General features: G+C 43.4%; 1 protein-coding gene across 1 annotated transcript in view; it reads right to left on the bottom strand.

Moving 5' to 3' along the window:
• Window positions 1–8,944: 8,944 nt before the first annotated feature.
• Window positions 8,945–24,461, bottom strand: part of LOC126234577 (invertebrate-type lysozyme 2-like) — a 59,215-nt gene continuing 43,698 nt past the window's right edge. Inside the window, exon 4 of the mRNA XM_049943282.1 lies at window positions 8,945–9,203. Within this exon, the coding sequence (XP_049799239.1) occupies window positions 9,030–9,203 (174 nt within the window). The 3' untranslated portion in view covers window positions 8,945–9,029. The remainder of the gene's footprint in view (window positions 9,204–24,461) is intronic.

Below are 24,461 nucleotides of genomic sequence, written 5' to 3'. Positions count from 1 at the left end.
TCTACCACGCAAACATTGGGATTACACTCGTCTGGTGTGAGACGTTCCTGGTTTGGGGGGGGGGGGGGGTGTCCACTGGGGGCCGAACCGCACACGGCGGGGACGAAGCCTCTCCGTCGATTTTAGGTCCTCAGTTCACTACAATACAAATACATAGATGTTATCTGCATGGAAGATACAAAGATGACATAGAGTATTTCTCCTGAAGACGCCATAAGAAGCTGAAAGCCGCTTCATGACCAAATAAATATAATTTTACAGAACATTAGGATGTGTTTCCTATTACGAGGAGAGTAACTGAGACATTCTATGGACAGCAAACGGATCACGTGTGGAAGTGTGTCCATAAACTATATGAGTCAAGCTATCATTTGCAACAAACCACTTAAGTGGGTGTAACATAGTTCCTCATAAATAAATTTTTATAGTGACAGGAGCTTTACACTGACCACGTATTACTGCTACCACCTCTGCTTCGAAATTTCAAAGGGACACAACCTCTGTTCAGGTGGAGAAACCTTCAGTACAGGGACAGTAAACTCAAGCATGTCCTGTAGTGCACACAGCGACCTGTGATGGTTTATCTGTACATTACGTTCAGTACATGCAAAACAGCGAATCCGTCGGAGTCTATTAGAGGAACAGCTACGCCAGCATGTACCGCCCGAAAAACTTTCATTAGCAACTGGCAATTTTCCAATAGAATTTCTAGAACGCCTTGTAATTATTAATTTGGCGTTCTGTATATGCCATAGTGCGTGATTACACTTCTTTCAAGTTTGGCAAGACAGTACAGAAGGCAAGCTTTGACGGCCGGTAATTGTGATACGGGTGATATTTGCCTTATGGGCATTCGGCCCTGGTCAAAGGCATAAATCTCAGATTGACGTTCCGTCTTTCAGTGCTGGAGACATCATTAGAAGCTTTAACGGCGTAGAAGGCTGTTACAGACTCGAACAAGCTCACAACAGCAAACTGACCTGTTTATATGGGGTGGTCAGAAACAGTCGGAAAAGCTTGTAAGGGTGTTGCAGGGTAGATTGTGCTGAGAATTGTTAAAAAAAAATTAGATACGTTGAGCCGCTTCCGAGTAAATTTTCGTTGAAGTTAGCCAGTCAGGCAGGCCGTTGCGCACCCAAACTCAAACGGCCTGCCAGAGACAGTGTCGCCTAACGTGTTGTTCGTTTGGTTTCGTAAAACCGAACAAGAAAGCGATACAAGAACTGGATATGGAACGGTAGTAAGGATCGAATTCGAGCCACAGGCTGAGCAGTACGGTGCGCTTTCATCTACGCTACGAGAACAGCTGACACTAACTGTATCTCTTCAAAAGAATCCGCAATTTCGAGTGAGGACTACCATCAGCGGTAGAGTGGAAGGACGACAATGAAAATTTGTGTCAGACGTGGATTCGAACCCCGATTTCCCACTTATCGCGTGCAGTCGATTTACCATTCAGCTGCCCGTGCACGAGTCACGGCCCGACCCAGTCTTCCATACGCCGTCAACCACACGTCTACGACCTGTACTCTTACATCCATTATGTATATTCCCGTTCAGGTCAGACGTTGTACTTGAAAGCCGCATGCGCGGTATCGGCAGATAAATACGATACTGCAGCGCCTGTGTTTTTCTGATTACGATGCGAAGCATACATGCAAGCATGCATATCCAAAGGAACTTTGCATCGTAATCAGAATAATACAGCCCCTGCAATGTCGTATCTAACTGAATATGGCGATCCGCTTGAATCTGAGTGCGCGACGGCCTGATTGACTAACTTAAATGTTAATTAACTGAGAAACAGCGCAAAATATCGAATTTTTTCTTAACAGTTATTTCTCAGTACAGCATACCTTGCAACATCTTTACAAGCTTTCCAGACTGTTTGTAACCACCTTGTATATAAAAGCTGTTGCAATGGCTATTTCCCACGACGATGTCTCCAGCGTCAGAAGACGAAATGTTAGGCAGGGAATTATGCCATGGAGCACGACCTAATACCCATAATGCAAATATCAGCAACAGTGTAAGACAAGTTTGAAAGATGTGGTCTTGGCTGACGACCTAATATCTTGACATGCCATAACTTAACCATGCTCCAAAACTGGAATCCTAAATTTTTTTGAGTATGTGGACGACTGTTATCAATTAAGTCACTCCAGTATTTTCATCAACTAGGAGTAAATATGCTTCCTCAATGAAGCGCTATTTCTTTGAGATAGCATTTTCGTCGCAGTCTGTCATCTCTACACAGATGAATAGCTATGCCAGACATATAACGCGCGAAACTGTACTTCAGGTAAGAAACAATGCTGCAGTCATGTAGTACGCTCACGCTATATTTAAGGAGTCGTGGTCCGTGTTGCTACAAAATATTCTTACTTCGAGCAGATAATTTAAATATTTAATCGCTAAATAAATACTGAGAAGTTCCTGTACTAAGGTGAGTAATTCCTATCGGAAAGAGTAAATTTCTTTCAAAATAAATGAATAAACAATAGGCTTCCAAATTGAATCCTATTTGTGTGGGACTATTCCACATATAACGCAAGTTCATTCTTCACATTTCTGTAAGTTAGTAGTACTGACAGTTACAGATTTTACTTACCTTCTTCAAACAGTTATGTTGCTGGTGGGGCTCTGTCGATTTTCCTTTTGCCACTATTTGTACTTGCTTTCGGATTATCGTGTAGAAGATTTTAGTTTCGTGTAGTGTATTCCAAATAACGACAAAAGAAAATGATGGCACTGATCAATGTTCGTAATTTTTGCAGTTTCTGGACGAACCGCTTTTACATTACCTTTTGCTCTTTTCAAGTGCATATTGATGCCATCTGATGGAATGACATATCCCAGCAAAGAAATTTTCGGAGTACTAAACATAGACCTTTGAAGATTAATTCTCCAACGGTATATTCGCAAAACAACGGAAAATTGTCCCAAGTGTTCCCTTTCTGAACCAGATGGAGTTAGAACGCTGTATATGGAGAGAAAACAGTAATATAGTCCTCGAAGTGCTTCGTTGAAAATCACTGAAAAATGCTGGGTGCATTCCGTAATCCAAAAAAGCAGGAAATGAAATTCATATAGGCCAAACTGAGTTATTATTATAGATATTTGGTTATCTTCCACGGGAACGGAGTTTCATAACAAGCTTTTTAAGACAGTGTTTTTTGGCACGAAGGATTAAGTAAACAAAATGAACGGAGATATGTCAGTGTGCGATCATTTACACGACAATAATTTCCACGAACAAGTAAACAATCGTATTATTACTGTTGTGTGTTCACGCTGAAGGCAGAGCTTCACAAGGTTGATCTCCAAGTCCTTCTGTCTGAAGCTGTTCTCTACATTTCCAAGAAGCTTCCACTTCCTTTAGTTTCATCCACGATTCTTGTGTTTTCTCTTTCCTTCCAATGCATTCAGCAGTCTCGTCTCAACATGTGACTAAGCTAACTCTTCTTTCTTTTTCTTATAACTTACAATAATTCTGCTCTATTCTTTCCAGCATCTCTTTATTAGTCACTCTCTGCACTCATCTAATTCTTACCATCCTCCTCCACTCCTAAAAACAATCTGGTTTTATAACCATATGTAGGAGATGGGCCTACTGCGATTTATGCAGTTGAAAGAAGTGGTCTAACAAGTATTGTAATTCTACCTTCTCATTTTTTATTTCTGTGGGTCTAATCCACAAGGCTTGCACAAAAATGAAGGGCTGTTAGATATTGAGACGTAATGCTTAACATCATACGATATTGCAGTGCCTCTTTTGTTCAGATGTACGAGGCCTGTTCAGAAAGTAAGCTCCGATTGATTGCCAAATTGAAACCACAGTGAACATCAGAAATGTTTTACTTGTAACAATTAGCTACACCTTTCAGCTACTTCTCTACGTAGTCGCCGTTCTGACTTAGACTTTTGTCATAGCGTTGTACCAACTTTTCAATAGCCTCATCATAGAAGGCAGCCGCCAGTGCTTTCCGCCAATTCTCCACGCTGGTCTACACCTCGTTGTCTGTGTCAAAATGTTGTCGTCAAAGACAGCGGTTCATGTGACCAGAGATGAAACTCAGGGGGAGACAATTGCGGACTGTATTGTGGGTAATCTAACATTTCCATTTGCAAACGATGCAGGAGCATCTTCATTGCCCCTGCAGAATGCGGCTGAGAATTGTCTTGAAGACGAAACAGCACGACAGTTATGTAATGTTAGCTGCATAGCTTCAGGCGAAATTTCTCACCAGGCCCTCGTACTTGGCGGCAGACACTATTTTCTAGACATCTTTACGCACTCACTGCGAGCTCAGAAATGAGAAGAGCGACGTGATGCTAACTGGGGTTATACTAGAGACACTACCCAACACATCTGTGCAAAGCTTTATCGGATTTTCATAGTCGTTTCCATTTCGCGACCGATCGGAGCTTACTTTCTGAACGCCCCTCGTACAATGCGATGTACCTACGGGGGGGATGAATCGTACTTCTGAACGACACAGGCGCTACAGTATCATGTGGAAGTGTGGGTCTGGCTGTGAAGTGTGCTCGGATAGCCTAATGGCAAGGCAGCTGCTCGTGATAAACGAGAAATCCGGGTTTGAGTCCCGGTCCGGTACAAATTTTCACTGTCGCCATTCCCTTATACAGTTGATACTTATCCATATTCGCAACTGCGAATACATTTCATGTAATGCTTAACATCAGGTTTATTGTCTTGTGGCATGACATAGAGTTTGGTTAAATCTGGATTCTTTTTTCAAAATTTCATAAAATGTACTGGAAATATGTAAAAAATTTACTGTCTCAACCGCTTCAATACATGATACACCCTCTTTCACTTTCAATTGAGTGTCGTTATCAATGTCTTTTGAATTTTGGGTCAATAAGAAGGGGAAAATGATAAATGTAGTAGGCATCTAATATGTCTGCGACAATTATAGACACTGAAAACTTGATTTTAATCCTGATTACATCCAGTAATTTTCAGTCACTACATAATCTGGGAACTATTCTCTGCAAACGGGTTGTATTCAGTGTTTTTTTTTTTATATTTTGTTGTTAGTTAGGCAGAGAGCTCTGCCCCACTATTTTCGAAAAACTACTGCTCTGAGTTAAATCTGTGATAAACAAACGATACCGGTTGGCTGCACAGACATACATCTTTAGACTGGCAAAGATGCATCTTTTACTGAAGTCTGAGTTTGGTGAGGTAAGATGGCGGCGTCAGCAAGTTTCTATATTGTACTACCAAGATTTTCTGAGACAAAATGTCCTGCAGTTGAGCAAATATTTGTATACTAGTTGAATCATACATTGTAGCATCCTGTTATGAGAAGAACGTGGAGTTGCATGTGCATGCTTTTAAAGCAGACTATTCAAATGAATAAAGAACTTGTTCTCAGCGACAAATAGCACGTTCTACTTATAGGAGCACTTTCATGAGGAGCATACTACTCGAAGAAGAACCAAAGTCGATAAGAACTGGTTAAAGGCATATCATTAAGCTACGTCTGTTAATAATAGATTTGTGTAACATCCTAAAATGTACATAAACTATTTAATCATTGCCAGTATTTCCGATAAGACAAACTGTAATGTAATTATTTAGGATTACATACAGCATAAAAGCAAAAATACGTAAGATGTTTCTAGTTATTCTTCATTGTGACATGTTCCTTCCCTTGTATCTTCCGTCTGCTATAGCCGACCGGTGTGGCCGTGCGGTTCTAGGCGCTACAGTCTGGAACCGAGCGACCGCTACGGTCGCAGGTTCGAATCCTGCCTCGGGCATAGATGTGTGTGATGTCCTTAGGTTAGTTAGGTTTAAGTAGTTCTAAGTTCTAGGGGACTGATGACCTTAGAAGTTAAATCCCATAGCGCTCAGAGCCAAATTCGTCTGCTATACCAGAAATTACAACCAAACACGATGCATGTAATAACCATTTTGTCAAAACTCTAAAGGTAACGTAGTTATATCAGTTTATCCCCATTTCTTTATCTCAGTATATAAACTGATTTTTAAGCGTCCTTTGCGCTTGTCACTGCATTGCCAGCCTAAAGTGCTGGCTTCAATAACGCCGATGGTACTGTATGCGGTATTGTCAGTCTGTTAATGTATGTCTGTGACTGCCTGTGATATCATCTGCGGAAGAATATTTGGTCGCTATTATATCTGTGTCTTCTAGTTTCCCTAATCAAGCGAGTCTTAACGTTGAACACATTTTTTTGGCCTACAGTCTGCATCAAAAGGACTTCAGCTTCTACTGAAAGAATATGGTCGTGTCTTTTTTTAGATAACTTTCTCTAGTTCTTCGCTTCACACAGTAACTCGTGTAAATGGATTGCTGACACATTCATCCACCAGCTGGGGTACTCAAAGGAGCATGCCCGGTGGGTTCTCGCACCTTTTGATATCAATCTGTTTGGCCCAATGAAGAATGCAGTCCGCGGGAAGTAATACGTGGATAATGGGAAGGTTATTCCTGCTGCAAGACGTTGACTCCGATGTCGTTCAGTATAATAGTACTGTGCGGGCGTACAGACTCTCCCAGTTAGGTGGCGTAAAGCCGTCGCATTGAACAGAGGTCGTGCTGAAGAAATAAGGATTTGTAGCCAAATGATTGGGGAACAATATGGCGTATTGGAATTCTGAATAAAAACAACATGCTTTCAGGAAAAAAAGTGTTGCGTTATTTACTGAACGACTTTCGTACATTTTATGGGTGGCCCAACATTGAAGTTTGCATACAGATCCAGTGCAATATGGAGGATAAATAAGTACCCCCTTTCATGTGAGATGCAGGTCAGGTTCAGCAATATCACCTCTTCGCTGCAGACGGGAAACCATGATGGTTATACTGACTTCTGTTCAGATGTAACTGTGGTCATCCCTGTCTCTTAAAACGAACTTTTCGGGACCAGGACGTTCGAAATTGTCAGAAAATGTCATTTTTGTCAAAATTCGTGACCAAAATTGCTGTTGTAACCCCACTGTTCATTATTATCGGGAAAAGCATAGTGTACTTTATTAAAATTACTTTTTTGTCAGTGAGAGTAACAAATTACCTGTTTCCACTCTTCCACAGCACAGCACAACTGCTGCTGGAGACTTTCTTGAATACTAGCACTCAGACACTAAGTACATTCATAATCACTCTGGTGAGTGAGTGTTGAAAAACGATTCTATTGAGCGTAGTATATTATTATTGTGACTACAAAGACTTTCCCTATGTATTAGTTAATAATACTCTTTTAGAGCCGTAGATATTGTAGTATATTCTTGTTTAGTGTGATTGTGGTATCGAGATGCTGGTACGAATGTACATTTGTGAGTGGTGCTCTTACGTCTCTTTTCTGTCTTCTAAACTATCATTCTTGCTGAAACCTGTCTTGTAAATGACAGCTGTAAATAATGAATGAGAGCTTGTACAGTCTGGTGCTTTAGTTCTTGTCGTTTCAGTCTACTTACAAGTCTTATGACTTGCTTAGCAGGCTACAGATAGAGCTCGAGGACTCGTGTTATCTTGCACCTTGCATAGTGAAAGAAAAGAAATTGGAAATTTGTGGTAAGGTCTATGGGACCAAACTGCTGAGGTCATCGGTCCCTAGGCTTACGCACTACTTAATCTAACTTAAACTACCTTTCACAAACAAAGGACAACACATACCGCCATGCCCGAAGGACGAATCGAACCTCCGACGGGGGGGAGGGGGGGGGGGAGCCGCGCGAACCGTGACGAGACTCCTCAGACCACACGCCTACCCCGCGCGGCATAGTGAAGGAATATGATACGAACTTCCCTAATTTTTTCTTTTTCTTTTTCCCCTCAGTTAAGTTTATTGTTTTCAGTTTTACAAGCTATCGACTTCAAACACAAATAAGAAGGAACCCTGAATATGTAAGACATCCAAATCGTTAGCACGTAAAAATGGATGGATGAATAGAAGGAAAGAGCAGAATAAAATGTGTTTATTTTACTTATTTACGTGTAATGATATCGGTTCAATGCAAGTCGAGCAAAGTAGTATAGACATAAGTTCATTAGATGACGGCCGTTCAGCAAGTAATGTAACACGTTTTTCTGAAAGCAAGTTGGTTTTATGTAGGATTACATTACACAACGTTATTCCCCAATCTTCTGGCTACAAAACCCTATTTTTCAACATAATCTCCGTTCAATGGAACGGCGTTACCCCACCTTACTGGGGGGCCTATGTGACCCCACTGAACCACTCTACTGGTCGACGTCGGAGGCAAACTCTTGCTGCATGAATAGCCTCCCCAGCATCTACGTACTGCTTCCCACGGATTGCATACTTCATTGGGCCAAACAGATAGAAGTCGAAAGGTGCGAGATCGGACCTGTAGGGTGGATGATGAAGAACAGTTCGATGAAGTTTCGTGAGCTCCTCTAGATGTTCAGTTGCGCAGTGCTGTGTTTGATTGTGATTCATCGATCACCTCGAATCAGAGTGTCTGTGCGCTCCGATATTGCAAGAGTCACAGCCGTTTGCGGTCGGCCGGCACGCGGCTGATCGAACAGGTTTGCGCGACATTGTTGCGATTATGAGAAACGTGTCTGCCAACGACTCACCGTTCTTTTATTCGCTGCCAGGACTCTGTAGACATAATGCAAGCGCCTATGAACATCTGCGATGCTCTGGTTTTCCACCTAAAAAAATTCAATGACGCACCTCCATAACAGACGCCGATTTGGAAGCTACGTATAATGCCGCCACCTACTGGAACTTCGTGAAACTACAGGGGTTGTAGCGGGAATATTCCATGATGTTCCACAACGGATTCTGTATTTTTTCAACCGAAGTTGGCTGAGAAGAAAAAGTGTTGCATTACCCATTGAACACCCCTATATTAACAGGCGAGCCATTACGACTCTGTGTCGTTGTGAGCTTCCTTTGCGTTGTGATAGGGTCAATATATTTTTATTTTTTGTGTACTTGTAATTAAAGTTAAATATTTGTTCATTGCACCAATGCTACATAAGAGAAATATAATGTAGTCACTGCTAATTAGGCAGTGCTTGACTAGTGATATTTGACGACTGTTTTTTGTACGAGTCCCAGCAGGAGGTGAACATAGCGATTCTCCCCTGCGTTTTATCGCCATCACATCCTCCAGGTCCATGCAGATGTATTAACATGAAGTCCATACAGTCCACTTGCCCGTCACTGTCGCAGTCCTGACAAAATAAAAAAAATACGTGTCATTATATCAATATTCGTGCATCATCAAAGGTAAACGATAAAATGCTGAAAACAACCAAAATAAAACCTAGGAAGTAAACACAGACATAGCAAAAACAATTCCCAACAGTGTAAAATCCAAGTTTGCTAGTCGGAAACACTAAGTCTAGGAAAGCAGTGACAGTTGACGGAGAAATGGAAGTGAACTAACTAGAAAGTACTCTCGTCACTTTCATTTAGGACCAGTGCAGATAAATAACAGCATAGACCCTTTGGCTTTCTGTCGGCGGATATTGGCATGTGGTGCCAGTAAGCAGTCCGAATGGCTCCCAATCTGGGAACAAGATCCACCTCCCCTGAAAAAGGTTCGTATTTATGGGCAACGATGTGTGCAGTGGAAGCAGGGGAACACTGAATGTTTGAGTGTGTCCTATAGGTGTGGACAGATGGACAAGAGGCTACACAGTGTTCGAGAAGAGTAGGTAACCGTGACTGCGTTCCATCCCAACACATGATCGTGATTCTTGTAGACATTCATAGCAATGTACACCATCAGTTCTTTTCATTTTACGAACGGTCTATATTTTGCACTTGGTGCAATAGTATCACTGGTCTATTACAAAAGTCTCCGTGACATTACACTAAATCTGTCCACGTATGACACGGTGTCTCTGGGATATGGAAAGGAAGTCAAAGGCGTACATTTTATTTACGTGCAGTTTAACTAAATGTCTTAACATTAAGAAATGTTATTTCATTACAGTGCTGATGTTACTTCTTATAAAACCGAAAACATTGATTTTATATATGTCTGTGAACACAATTTTCAAGCAATTGCCCAATTCAGTCGTATCGAAAAAATATCTATAACGGAATATCCAGCGCGAGCTTAAGTGGAATGACTGTATGACACAAACAGAAGGAAAAGCAGATGCCAGGCTTATATTCATAGAAAGAATCTTAAGGAAATTTAACTCATTCACTAAGGAAGTGCCTTACAAGGCGCTCGTGCGGCAGATCCTTGACTATTGCTCATGAATCTGGTATTCTTACGAGGTAGGATTGATAGAAGAGACAGAGGAGATCCAACGAAGAGTTGTGCGTTTCGTCACCAGATCGATTAGTCAGCGCGAGAGAGTTACAGAAACGATCGACAAATATCAGTGGCAGACGCTACAAAAGAGGCATCACGGAGAGGTTTACTATTGAAATTTGGAGAGAGCACGTTCCAGAAAGAGTCGGACAACATATTGGTCCCCCCCCCCCCCTCCCATATACATCTCACGAATGACGAGAAAATTTGAGGAATACCGACAATTCGCGAGTGGAATAGGGAAGGGGGGCATCTGTTCGCGCGACCGCTACGGTCGCAGGTTCGAATCCGGCCTCGGGCATGGATGTGTGTGATATCCTTAGGTTGGTTAGGTTTAAGTAGTTCTAAGTTCCAGGGAACTGATGACCTCAGATATTAAGTCCCATAGTGCTCAGGGCCATTTGAACCATTTTTTTCGTCTTGATATTATATTTGTGAAATTTCAGCTTCTCCCAGGATATCGAATGTTCAAATAACTTACGGAAATGCAGCCGAGTAACGTCCCCGAAAACCGCCGATATTTCGATAGTTAGTTAGTTTCATGTTTCCATGGATCGTTTCTACGAGAAGTCGTAATGATCCGGAACCAGTCTCTTCCATTCACATCGCAAATGTATTTGTAAATGTGGCTAAATGCTGGTAATTTAGAAGTTTTTCTTTTCTGTTATTATTATTATCAATAACATATGGATGTGACTTAGTAATTCCTACCCGTTACATTGTAAACATTATAATAACATAAACTCTTCTACGTAAAGAAGAGAGTGGTCAAGGAGCAACTTCTTCAGTTTGTTTCGAAATATTACTTTACTTTCTATCAGACATTTTATATTACCAGGTAAGAGATAAAAAATTTTAGTTTCAGCATTTTGCACCCCTTTTTGTGCTAAAGACAACCACAACTTACAGTAACGAATGTCATTTTTTCTTATGATACTTTAATTATGTACATAATTTTTCCTTTTGAACTGCAGTGGGTTATTTAGAATAAACTTCGTGAGGGAATAATACTGTGAAGCTACAGTCGGAATGCCCAACTTCTTAAGCAGAAGTCTACAAGACGAGCGTGGCTGATCGCCACATTTTATTCTTACAGCACGTTTTTGAGCAATGATGGCTTTCTTTCTTAAAGATGAGTTGACCCAGAATATTACTCCATAGGACATTATTCAATGAAAATGTGCAAAATGTAACTGATTTGTCTTTCCTCAAGATATGCAATGATTTTAAGTGCAAATGTGGCTGAACTAAATTTTTTAGGAGTTCCAGAATGGAATTTTTCCAGTTTAAATTCACACCGATATGGACACCCAAAAATTTTGGAGTTTCCTCCCTGCTTTTTATTTCCTCTCCGTGTTTTACACATATCACTGGTGTAGTAGCGCTAAATGTGCGGAAATGAATATGCCGTATCTTTTTAAGTCTGAGTGTGAGATTATTCGCGGAAAACCATTCAATGACACTGTTACGTACGCTTGGACTGACTACGATACTGGTGTTATCCGAAAAAATCTAATCCTGTTTGTTATATATTAGATGGAAGATCGTTTACACATATACCGAAGAGCCAAAGAACTGGTACACCTGCCTAATACCGTGTGGGACCCCGCAAGCACGCAGAAGTGCCGCAACACGACGTAGCATGGACTCGACTAATGTCTGAAGTAGTGCTGGAGGGAACTGACACCATGAATCCTGCAGGGCTGTCCATAAATCCGTAAGAGTACGGGAGGGGGGGGGGGGAAGCAGAGGTGGAGATCTCTTCTGAACAGCGTGTTGCAAAGCACCTCTCATATGCTCAATAATATTCATGTCTGGGGAGTTTTGTGGTAAGCGGAAGCGTTTAAACACAGAAGAGTGTTCCTGGAACCACTCTGTAGCAATTCTGGACGTGTGGGGAGTCGTATTGTCCTGCTGGAATGCACAATGGACACGAATGGACGCAGGTGATCAGACAGGATGCTTACGTACGTGCCATCTGTTAGAGTCGTATCTAGACGCATCAGGGTTGCCGTATCACTCCAATTGCACACGCCCCGCACCATTACAGAGCTTCCACCAGCTTGAACAGTACCCTGCTTACATGCAGGGTTCCTGGTGTTGTCTCCATATCCGTACATGTCCATCCGATTGACAAAATTTGGAATAAGACTCGTCCGACCAAGCAGCATGTTTCCGGTCATCAATGTTCCAATGTCGGTGTTTACGGGCCCAGGCAAGACGTAAAACTTTGTGTCGTGCGGTCATTAAGGGTACACAAGTAGGCCTTTGTCTCCGATAGCCCATATCGATGATGTTTCGTTGAATGGCTCGCACGCTGACACTTGTTGATGGCCCAGCACTGAAACCAGCAGCAATTTGCGGAAAGGTTACACTTCTGTCACGTCATCGTTGGTACCCTATTTGCAGGATCTTTTTCCGGCCACAGCAATGTCGGAGATTTGATGTTTTATCGGATTCCTGATATTCACGGTAGACTCGTGAAATGGTCGTACAAGAACATCCCCAACTCACCATTACCTCGGGCCGCGCGGAATTAGCCGAGCAGACTAGGGCCCTGCAGTCATGTAGTGTGCGGCTGGTCCCGGCGGAGGTTCGAGTCCTCCCTCGGGCATGGGTGTGTGTGTTTGTCCTTAGGATAATTTAGGTTAAGTAGTGTGAAGGCTTAGGGACTGATGACCATAAGATTTCACACACATTCGTCACACTACCTCGGAGACGCTGTGCCCCATCGCCCATGCGCCGACGACAACATCCCGTTCAAACTAACTCAAATCTTGATAACCTACCATTTTAGCAGCGGGTAACGGATCTAACAACTGCGCCGGACACTTGTTGCACATCCTGAGAGTTTATCAGTTGAGTTATTCCACTTCAGTAATCTTTTGCCAGCATGTTGCGCTTTCGACCAACCGTTAATTGGGTGAATGATGAGAATAACGAGCTGGTGGTTTAGTCTACAATATTTTTTGCCATATTCAGGAAGCATTTCCAAGATTGGTCGTATTCTGAAGAATCACGGAGTGTAGTGTATTTTTCGACCACCATATAAGATTAGGACCCTTGGGGGGTCTGTGAAGGATGATGTTTGTTTGGGTACGTCAAGTGTCTACCGTACCACAGCAGCTGTGGCAAGTATACTTGGGGCAGGCCACCAGGATCATGGTGGACCCGTTTGTAGAGCATAAGCGTCACACATGGTTACAACAGCCGAGTAAATCTGCAACTACAGAATGTTGCCTTGCTATCGGTCAGCCGACGGAAGGTAAAGACACAGAGATTCTTGTGTGCATCTCAAGTTACACGGAAAGTGTTATTAATGAAGAAGTCTCGATTAAATTAGTAAGTGATCTTAGAAATAGAGACGGAGGTTTTTACTTAACTTCTACGAGGAATTCTGATCTTTGATAAAACAACACAAGGACAAATTTAGTGGCATTTGCGCATTCGCTGTTAATTAATACTTCACTATCGAAAATATCTGCAGTGGTTAGAACTTCGTGTTAGCATAGTCGAGTTTGACGTTTCGATTCCGTATCTAGGTATATCTTTTATTTTATAATCTTAGACTGGGAGATTTGATATCTGGCTTCATCATCGTTATAGACAAATTACACCAGGTCTTATACGAAACACTTCCAATTACGTAGTATTAATATAGGAAAGCGAAATATTTTTAATATTCCAATTTATAAATGAATTTCGCGTTTCAAAGCTTCCTCTGTTATTTTCCACGCACCATACCCCTCCATTGCTTCTCTTTCCTTCAGTTAACCCCTGCCCCCTAAACTAAAAAAATCCCTCTCCTTCTTCGCCCATACCTTCTTCTTTTGTTCCAGGTAGTTCCCCTGCAACAGTACGAATCGGAAAGCCACATTGTCCAAGTGCATTCTTTCGCATTACTTCATCAACCCAGTTTCCAGTACACTCTCCCCTGCCACTTGTTCTAACAATTAGTACCAACGTTTACCCCTTTCATGTTCATTACAGTTCCATAGGACTTTACGCAACCAGTAGACCTAGCATACCGATTCCCAGGTAACTGCCAAACTCTGCTACTGTAATCACTATCATCATCATGTAACAACTAATTACGCCTTTCACCTTTCAGTCCATTAATATTGTCTACATTGATCGATACGTGGTAAGAGCTTGTCTTTTACCCCTGGGAAAACGGCGTAGTTTGAATCTTACGCCTTTCACAAGTGTAAAGTTCGACTGATTAAAACCCGCTAAGGTTAGCCGAAAGCACTAATGCGCTGCTTCCTGGACTCAGGTAGGCGCGCCAGTCCCAGATCGAATACATCAGGTGGATTACCGACGAAGGCTCGTGTGCCGGCCAGCCTGGATGTGGTTTTAGGCGGTTTTTCACATCCCACTAGGTGAATACCGGGATGTTCCCCACGTCAAGCCTCATTTACACGACTCACAGACATTTGAAGCACATTCGCACTATTTCATGATTTACACTAGACACAGACGCCTGGCGTACACTGATACCACTCCTGGGGGTACAGGGTGGTGGCAGGAATGGCTTCCGGTCACCCCTTCAAATTAACAATCCCAAATCCGATTGTAGCCATGCCGACCCTTCACAAACTGTGGGATAAAGTCATAAGCAAAAGAAAAGAAGTTCGATTGATTAAGGCAGGACAAAAACTGTGTTTCTATTATGAAAATCTTTATATCGTTGACATTGTCAAAAAATGAGCTGCTACTTGAAGTCTAGTTGCAAATACTCAGAATTGATCTCCATAAATCCATATGTAAGGACCCGTCCATAAAAACGTGTAACAAGGTTTATGCGCGTTGGGAACGACGGCCCGCTTCGACGAATGACGCGTTTACATGCGATTTTCCCCTGGTAGGGTATACGGTAGTGGAGAGTAACGCGCAGTTAACATATTCTACTGTACATCAGCACACATATGCTTTCTTCGTGAGTTTCTCGGTAAACAGTGAAGGCGGTAATATAACATACACATAAGTACACTACTGGCCATTAAAATTGCTACACCACTAAGTTGACGTGCTACAGACGTGAAATATAACCGACAGCTTTACAGAGCATTCACACTAGGTTGGCGACGGTGACGACACCTACAACGTGCTGACATCAGGAAAGTTTCCAACCGATTTCGCATACACAAACAGCAGTTGACCGGCGTTGCCTGGTGAAACGTTATTGTGATGCCTCGTGTAAGGAGGAGAAATGCGCACCATCACGTTTCCGACTTTGATAAAGGTCGGATTGTAGCCTATCGCGATTGCGGTATATCGTATCGCGACATTGCTACTCGCGTTGGTCGAAATCCAATAACTGTTAGCAGAATATGGAATCTGTGCATTCAGGAGGGTAATACGGAACGCCGTGCTGGATCCCAACGGCCTCGTATCACTAGCAGTCGAGATGACAGGCATCTTATCCGCAAGGCTGTAACGGATCGTGCAGCCACGTCTCGATCCCTGAGTCAACAGATGGGGACGTTCGCAAGACAACAACCATCTGCACGAACAGTTCGACGACGTTTGCAGCAGCATGGACTATCAGCTCGGAGACCATGGCTGCGATTACCCTTGACGCTGCATCACACACAGGAGCGCCTGCGATGGTGTATTCAACAACGAACCTGAGTGCACGAATGGTAAAACGTCATTTTTTCGGATGAATACAGGTTCTGTTTACAGCATCATGATGGTCGCATCCGTGTTTGGCGACATCGCAGTGAACGCACATTGGAAGAGTGTATTCGTCATCGCCATGCTGGCGTATCACCCGGCGTGATGGTATGGGTGCCATTGGTTACACGTCTGGGCCACCTCTTGTTCGCATTGACGGCACATTGAACAGTGGACGTTACATTTCAGATGTATTACGACCCGTGTCTCTACCTTTCATTCGATCTCTGCGAAACCTTACATTTCTACAGGATAATGCACGACCGCATGTTGCAGGTCCTGTATGGGCCTTTCTGGATACAGAAAATGTTCGACTGCTGCCCTGGCCAGCACATTCTCCAGACCTCTCACCAATTGAAAACGTCTGGTCAATGGTGGCCGAGCAACTGGCTCGTCACAATACGCCAGTCACTACTCTTGATGAACTGTTGAAGCTGCATGGGCAGCTGTACCTGTACGCGCCATCCAAGCTCTGTTTGACTCAATGCCTAGGCGTATCAAGGCCGTTATTACGGCCCGAGGTGGTTGTTCTGGATACTGATTTCTCAGGATCTATGCACCCAAATTGCGTGAAAATGTAATCACAAGTCAGTTCTAGTATAATATATTGTCCAATGAATACCTGTTTATCATCTGCATTTCTTCTTGGTGTAGCAATTTTAATGGCCAGTAGTGTAGAATATGTATATCGACTTAGTTTCGGTCCTTGGTGCAAGTGATAACAGGAATATAGTTGCTGCCCTTGAATATGCTGCCAGTATCCTGATCGAGACCATCATTGAGTAGAGGAAGCACACTAACTAGTACACGAACTAGCCGCACTCTGGCTGACGGATTAGCCATTCCAGAAGCTATGCAACACGTCCCTCTGCGGAGTAAACGTGAAGTAGCAAGGCTGTCTCGCAACAGGAGGTCGTTGACGTGTTGCTCTATGAAGGGCTGTGGGCTGTACGCGTTTTTTATTCATTAACGCAACATCTACTTCCTGCGGTTTGGGAGTGGTTGCAACAACAACAAAAAACCATTGTTGACACCATAAAAATTGTAATACGGTCTGATGAAGCTGCGTGTACAAGTGAGGGCGTCTCCAATATACACTCCTGGAAATTGAAATAAGAACACCGTGAATTCATTGTCCCAGGTAGGGGAAACTTTATTGACACATTCCTGGGGTCAGATACATCACATGATCACACTGACAGAACCACAGGCACATAGACACAGGCAACAGAGCATGCACAATGTCGGCACTAGTACAGTGTATATCCACCTTTCGCAGCAATGCAGGCTGCTATTCTCCCATGGAGACGATCGTAGAGATGCTGGATGTAGTCCTGTGGAACGGCTTGCCATGCCATTTCCACCTGGCGCCTCAGTTGGACCAGCGTTCGTGCTGGACGTGCAGACCGCGTGAGACGACGCTTCATCCAGTCCCAAACATGCTCAATGGGGGACAGATCCGGAGATCTTGCTGGCCAGGGTAGTTGACTTACACCTTCTAGAGCACGTTGGGTGGCACGGGATACATGCGGACGTGCATTGTCCTGTTGGAACAGCAAGTTCCCTTGCCGGTCTAGGGATGGTAGAAAGATGGGTTCGATGACGGTTTGGATGTACCGTGCACTATTCAGTGTCCCCTCGACGATCACCAATGGTGTACGGCCAGTGTAGGAGATCGCTCCACACACCATGATGCCGGGTGTTGGCCCTGTGTGCCTCGGTCGTATGCAGTCCTGATTGTGGCGCTCACCTGCACGGCGCCAACCACGCATACGACCATCATTGGCACCAAGGCAGAAGCGACTCTCATCGCTGAAGACGACACGTCTCCATTCGTCTCTCCATTCACGCCTGTCGCGACACCACTGGAGGCGGGCTGCACGATGTTGGGGCGTGAGCGGAAGACGGCCTAACGGTGTGCGGGACCGTAGCCCAGCTTCATCGAGACGGTTGCGAATGGTTCTCGCCGATACCCCAGGAGCAACAGTGTCCCTAATTTGCTGGGAAGTGGCGGTGCGGTCGCCTACGGCACTGCGTAGGATCCTACGGTCTTGGCGTGCATCCGTGCGTCGCTACGGTCCGGTCCCAGGTCGACGGGCACGTGCACCTTCCGCCGACCTCTGGCGACAACATCGATGTACTGTGGAGACCTCACGCCCCACGTGTTGAGCAATTCGGCGGTACGTCCACCCGGCCTCCCGCATGCCCACTATACGCCCTCGCTCAAAGTCCGTCAACTGCACATACGGTTCACGTCCACGCTGTCGCGGCATGCTACCAGTGTTAAAGACTGCGATGGAGCTCCGTATGCCACGGCAAACTGGCTGACACTGACGGCGGCGGTGCACAAATGCTGCGCAGCTAGCGCCATTCGACGGCCAACACCGCGGTTCCTGGTGTGTCCGCTGTGCCGTGCGTGTGATCATTGCTTGTACAGCCCTCTCGCAGTGTCCGGAGCAAGTATGGTGGGTCTGACACACCGGTGTCAATGTGTTCTTTTTTCCATTTCCAGGAGTGTACAAATTGTCCACAGTTAATGGGAAGTTAGTCTGATCGTTTCCCGCGATCGTGGATATCAGACTCGCGTTGGCATCAACTTATAGGCGGGAATATTGAGAGACTATGTCTTGGGTGCCCACATTTTGCCGGACCAGTTAACTGAGCAAAGATGTCATGCCTTTTTCTCAAACAATCTGCCTGAAGAACTAGAAGAAATTTCTCTTCACGTTCGGCAGAGGTTGTGGTTCCACCATGATGATACAGTCTAATTAACACCTACAGTCGCGACCTTCTCTGGTGCGAAAGCTATTACGTTTGACGACTGGAGCGGTAGGAGCGCTCCAAGTGGTGAGGAAGCAGACATTCACATGCATAGTAAGGATACATTTGTTTTTAATTACATTTCTACTTAAGTAATGAAGTAATTGTTATCTATTGGCGTTCTAGGCATTAATAAATTAACAAGAGATATGAATTACCGCGAAATAAACATAAAAACAGCCGAATCTCACTGATTCAATGAAAAAAATCAACTTATTCATGAAGAAATATTTTCGAATATGTGCGTAACCGCCTCTTACTTTCTGACAGCAACAGACTATAAACACATATTTTAAGCAGGAGAAGCATACAATATGTGATAAAAAGTATTCGGGCACCCCCAAAAACATACGTGTTTGATATTATGGTCATTGTGCTGCCACCTACTTCCAGGTACTCCATATCAGAGACCTCAGTGATCGTTAGACATCGTGAGAGAGCAGAATGGGGCACTCAGCGGAATTCACGGACTTCGAACGTGGTCAGGTGATTGGGTGTCACTTGTGTCATAAGGCTGTACGCGAGATTTCCACACTCCTAGACATCCCTAGATTCACTGTTTCCGATGTGATAGTGAAGTGGAAACGTGAAGGGACACATACAGCACAAAAGTGTACAGACCGATCTCGTCTGTTGGCTGACAGAGACCGCCGATAGTTGAAGAGGGTCGTAATGTGTAATAGGCAGACATCTATCCAGACCATCACACAGGAATTCCAAACTGCATCAGAATCCACTGCAAGTACTATGACAGTTAGGTGGGAGGTGAGAAAACTTGATTCCCTGGTCAAGCGGCTGATCATAAGCCGGTTAATGCCAAACGACGCCTCCCTTGGTGTAAGGAGCGTGAACAATGGACGATTGAACTGTGGAAAAACGTTTGTGGAGTGACGAATCACGGTACACAATGTGGCGATCCGATGGAAGGTTGTGGGTATGGCGAATGCCCGGTAAACGTCATCTGCCAGCGTGTGTAGTGCCAACATATTTTCGGAGGCGGTGGTGTTATGGTGTGGTCGTGATTTTCATGCAGGGGGCTTGCAACCCTTGGTATTTTGAGTGGCACTATCACAGAACAGGTTTACATTGATGTTTTAAGCACCTTATTGCTTCCCACTGTTAAAGAGCAATTCGGGGATGGCGATTGCACCTTCCAACACGATAGAGCACCTGTTCATAATGCACGGCCTGTGGCGGAGTGGTTCAAAAAATGGTTCAAATGGCTCTGAGCACTATGGGACTTAACATCTGAGGTCATCAGTCCCCTAGAACTTAGAACTACTTAAACCTAACTAACCTAAGGACACCACACACATCCATGCCCGAGGCAGGATTCGAACCTGCGACTGTATCGGTCGCGCGGTTCCAGACTGAGTCGCCTAGAATCGCTCGGCCACTCTGGCCGGCGCGGAGTGGTTACACAACATTAACACCACTGTAATAGATTGGCCTGCACAAAGTGCTGACCTGAATACTACAGAACACCTTTGGAATGTTTTGGAACGCCGACTTCGTGCCAGGCGTCACCGACCGACATCTATACCTCTCGTTAGTGCAGGACTCCGTGAAGAATGGCCTGCCATTCCCCAAGAAATCTTCCAGCACTTGATTGAACGTATGCCTACTAGAGTGGAAGCAGTCATCGAGGCTAAAGGTGGGTCAAAACCATACTGAGTTCCAGTATTACCGATGTAGGGCGCCACAAACTTGTAAGTCCTTTTCAACCAGGTATCCGGATACTTTTGATCACATAGTTTATGTTTCTTTTCTTATTATGATATGCACTTTCCTTGACATATACATTTTTTATGGAGTCTAACTATCATAGCAGTGATGCAGTTTGGAATTCCTGTGTGATGGTCTTGATAGATGTCTGCCTATTTCACATTACGACCCTCTTCAACTGTCGGCGGTCTCTGTCACTCAACAGATGACATCGACTTTCTAACACACGAATACTTTTATGATATAATTATTTTTATTTCAAAAGCGAATAAGCTTAAGATTCTTGCCGTTTGTGTCTCAGATAAAGCGACAATTGTAGAAATGCTACCTTCTACGGTTGGAAACACTTTTCTTCCTTTTGAGGTTTTGTTATAGGTCTTTTTTAGTGTTTTTCTCTTTAGCCACAGTTGTTGTGACTTATTTGGTACGGTAAATAATGTAAACATTACGTTCTATACATGTTTCTTACGTTGCACGTTCGCTGATTTTGCTGTAAGCGTAACGAACAAAAACTGGCGTTATTGGATAGATATAAGACATCTTTCTGCGAGAGGTGAGGTTTTCTGGTGTTTAAGAGAAATTTTTTGTTGTTATAGGAAAACGATATTCTTCAATGACTACATGAACTTTACAATAGAATCGTTAATAAACTTTTCCGTAATGTACCGTTTCATACCTCTGAGAGACCTTAGGCAAGTCAAGAATCAAAATGTGATGTTTTTTTGGTTATTGTCGATGTTATGGCAATACATACGCTCCCTGTTTAAAAACTATGTTACAGATCAATATAAGCGTTAGTATTCGCACTCATCCGATGTCCTGTTATGTTAGACTGTGACGATGGTGCACTTTGAAAGAAATGTGCGATAGCACCTAAGCAGAGCCACTACCAGGAAATGGAGGTTCTATTTTATGGCCTCCGCTTTCGCCTCACTTAAGTCCCCCGCATTTCTTCCTGTGGAACACTTGAACGAAGGCATTTATTCTGCTACACCGATGCGTGTGGAAGATCTGGTTGCGAGTGTATATGGTGCTCTTGTAACTGTGGATTCAGCTATGTTGCGAAGAATTCAGAGAAGAATGGTCCAGCGAGTTGCCAAATGTTTGGATTTACAAGGAGGTCGCTTTGAGCATCTGCTCTGAAGACTAATATGCACTTTGTGAAAGTACATGCTGTCACTGATAGTGTATTTAAAATTTTCAAGCTGGCTGTTCTTACTGAATGTGGTACATAATTTTAACATCTGCACATTGATAAGTATTGTAGTTATTTCTGTCCTATGAAAGTTAATTTATTTTTAACTTTTCATGAACATCGCTGACGTATCTGACCATAACTGTTACGTTCAATGTTAAAAATGTTATAGCTTTTGGGTTGGTATCGTTTAATAAGCAGTGCACACTATAGAGTTATTGGGTACATCAAAAATAGTAAAAAAATTACACCTATGTAGATCCAGAATTGAACACTCGAACTCAAGTATTCTAATGCAAATCTCTAACCACTGCGCCAACTATACAGTACTGCTTCACAGCATTGAATGAAGATACCTATAGCACTTGTGACTACAGTAACGCCAAACTGCGTGGCTTTAGACACGTACGGGATAACATTTTGCTACAAACTTTTCTGTACTTTTAGTATGCATGGAATCGCGCCGGAGGTCCGAGTGTGCCCATTTCGGTCCATGCTGTACATACATGATGACTAATCAACGTGTACGAAATATCAAACGATTTACGAATAATGTTGAAAGGAATCGAAATGTTATGTACCACTTTTCATGTGACCTAATATTTATTAAGCTGTCGCTACTTTTCCGTGGTTCACAAACGACATGTGTAGTATGACCGAATTTATTCATAAGTGAAATGGTGACATTATAAAGCTTTCAAGGAGCTCCTTTGTCTAAATGAAGTGCTTTGGTTGCAAAATACCGATAAGTCTCGATCGTGAGACAAGAGGATGCAGAATCTGATCACCATGTTTCCATAAGGCTTGATTTGTATGAGAGCTTTCTGTGTGCCTGTTCCACAATTTGCGTTGTTCTTGCCACAGGAAGTTACCAAATGTCGCAGCAATATACGAGAACCTTTGACATTATTTATTAACTACACCTTTTTCAATCAAAGAACTGAAGAGGTATTTGCGGCCGCAAATTAACGATACTTTCTGCAAGGACTAATCTACGCATTCAAATGTCAATCTGTATCGTGAATCAGTTGTCAGAATAACAGCTTTTTTTGAAGAGGTCTCTGAAAGATGCTCTAGACCATGGCCAGCATGCACGTGAGCCGGACAAGCGGGCTGAGGGTCGGCCTTCTCGGCTTTGCTCGGTCCTTCTCGAAAATACCCAGTACAGCGCGACATTTCATCTTAGTATTGCGGCGTGGAATTTTCGCTTGGCACAACTGTCTTCCGTTCGACAAAATCGCGGTATCCGCGCTGTTTACCCTTCGCTACTTCTTCGTGGTGTGAAGGACGTTCACAGGTTCAGTGGCTGTTTGCGGTCCAGCGATCTATCAACACAAGCCCTTAAAACTGAATAGGAATGACGCAAGAAAGGGATGAAAATCCTCAATATCTATTATGCAGTCGCGCAATCGACTGGTACTGCAAATTTGCTATGAAACGACATTATAATGCGATTTAGAAACAATTCAAAGGTCTACATGTACATAGGTACTCTGCAATTCACACTTAAGTGTCTGGCAGAGGCAATAATTCTCTATTATTCCAGTCTCGAACGAACACCTATATCTTTCATTGCGAGCTCTGATTTCTCTTATTTTGTTACGGTGAACGTTTCTCCCTTCGTACATCGGCGTCAACAAAATATTTTCGCGTTCGGAGGAGGCAGTTGATGATTGAAGTTCCATGAAAAGATTTCGGCCCAACGAAAAACGCCTTTGTTTTAATAATGTTCGCTCCAAATCGAGGATCATTCCAGTGACACTTTCTCCCCTGTTTCTCGATAATTCAAAACGTGTTGCTCTTCTTTGAACTTTCTCGATGTACTTCCTTAATCCTGTCTGGTAAGGATCCCACATTGCGCAGCAGTACTCCAGAAGAGGAAGCACAAGCGTAGTGAGACAGTCTCTTTCGTAGACCTGTTGAATCTTCTATGTGTTCTGCAAACAAAACGCAATCTTTGGCTCGCCTTCCACGCAAGCTTTTCCAAGAGTTCTTTCCAGTTTAAGTTGCTCGTAATTGTAATTCCTAGGTATTTAGATGAATTTACGGCCTTTAGAGTTGACTGATCTATCGTGCAACCGAAGTTCAAAGGATTCCATTTAGCACTCATGTGGATGACCTCAGACTTTTCATTATTCAGCGTCAACTGCCAATTTTCGGACCATACAGATATCTTTTCTAAATCGTTTTGCAATTTGTTTTGATCCTCTGATAACTCCACTACACAATAAACTACAGCATCATCTGCAAATAACCTAAGACGGCTGTTCCGATTGTCTCGCTTATATAGATAAGGAACAACACAAGACCTTTAACACTACCTTGGGAACACCGGAAATCATTTCTGTTTTACTCGATGACTTTCTGTCTACGAACTGTGATCTCTCTGACAGGAAATAACGAAACCAGTCATAAAATTGAGTCGATGTTCCATAAGCACGCAATTTGACTATAAGCCGCTTGTGGTGTACAGTGTTAAAAGCCTTTAGAAATCTAGAAATACGGTTTCAATTTGAAATCCCTTATCAACTGCACTCAACACTTCGTGTGGCTAAAGAGCTAGTCGTGTTTCACAAGAACGAGGTATTCGAAATCCAAGTTGACTGTGTATCAATAGACCGTTCTCTTCGAGGTAATTTATAACATTCGAACACGATATTCACTGAAGGGCCAAGGAAACTATTGCACCGACTAGTATCGGCTAGAGCCCCCGTGAGCACGCGTGAGTACCGCAACACGACG

The sequence above is a fragment of the Schistocerca nitens genome, chromosome 2, assembly GCF_023898315.1.
Source record: "Schistocerca nitens isolate TAMUIC-IGC-003100 chromosome 2, iqSchNite1.1, whole genome shotgun sequence".
Taxonomy (NCBI): domain Eukaryota; kingdom Metazoa; phylum Arthropoda; class Insecta; order Orthoptera; family Acrididae; genus Schistocerca; species Schistocerca nitens.
The sequence above is the reverse complement of the archived record's forward strand: the minus strand, read 5'-3'. Positions and strand labels throughout refer to the sequence as shown.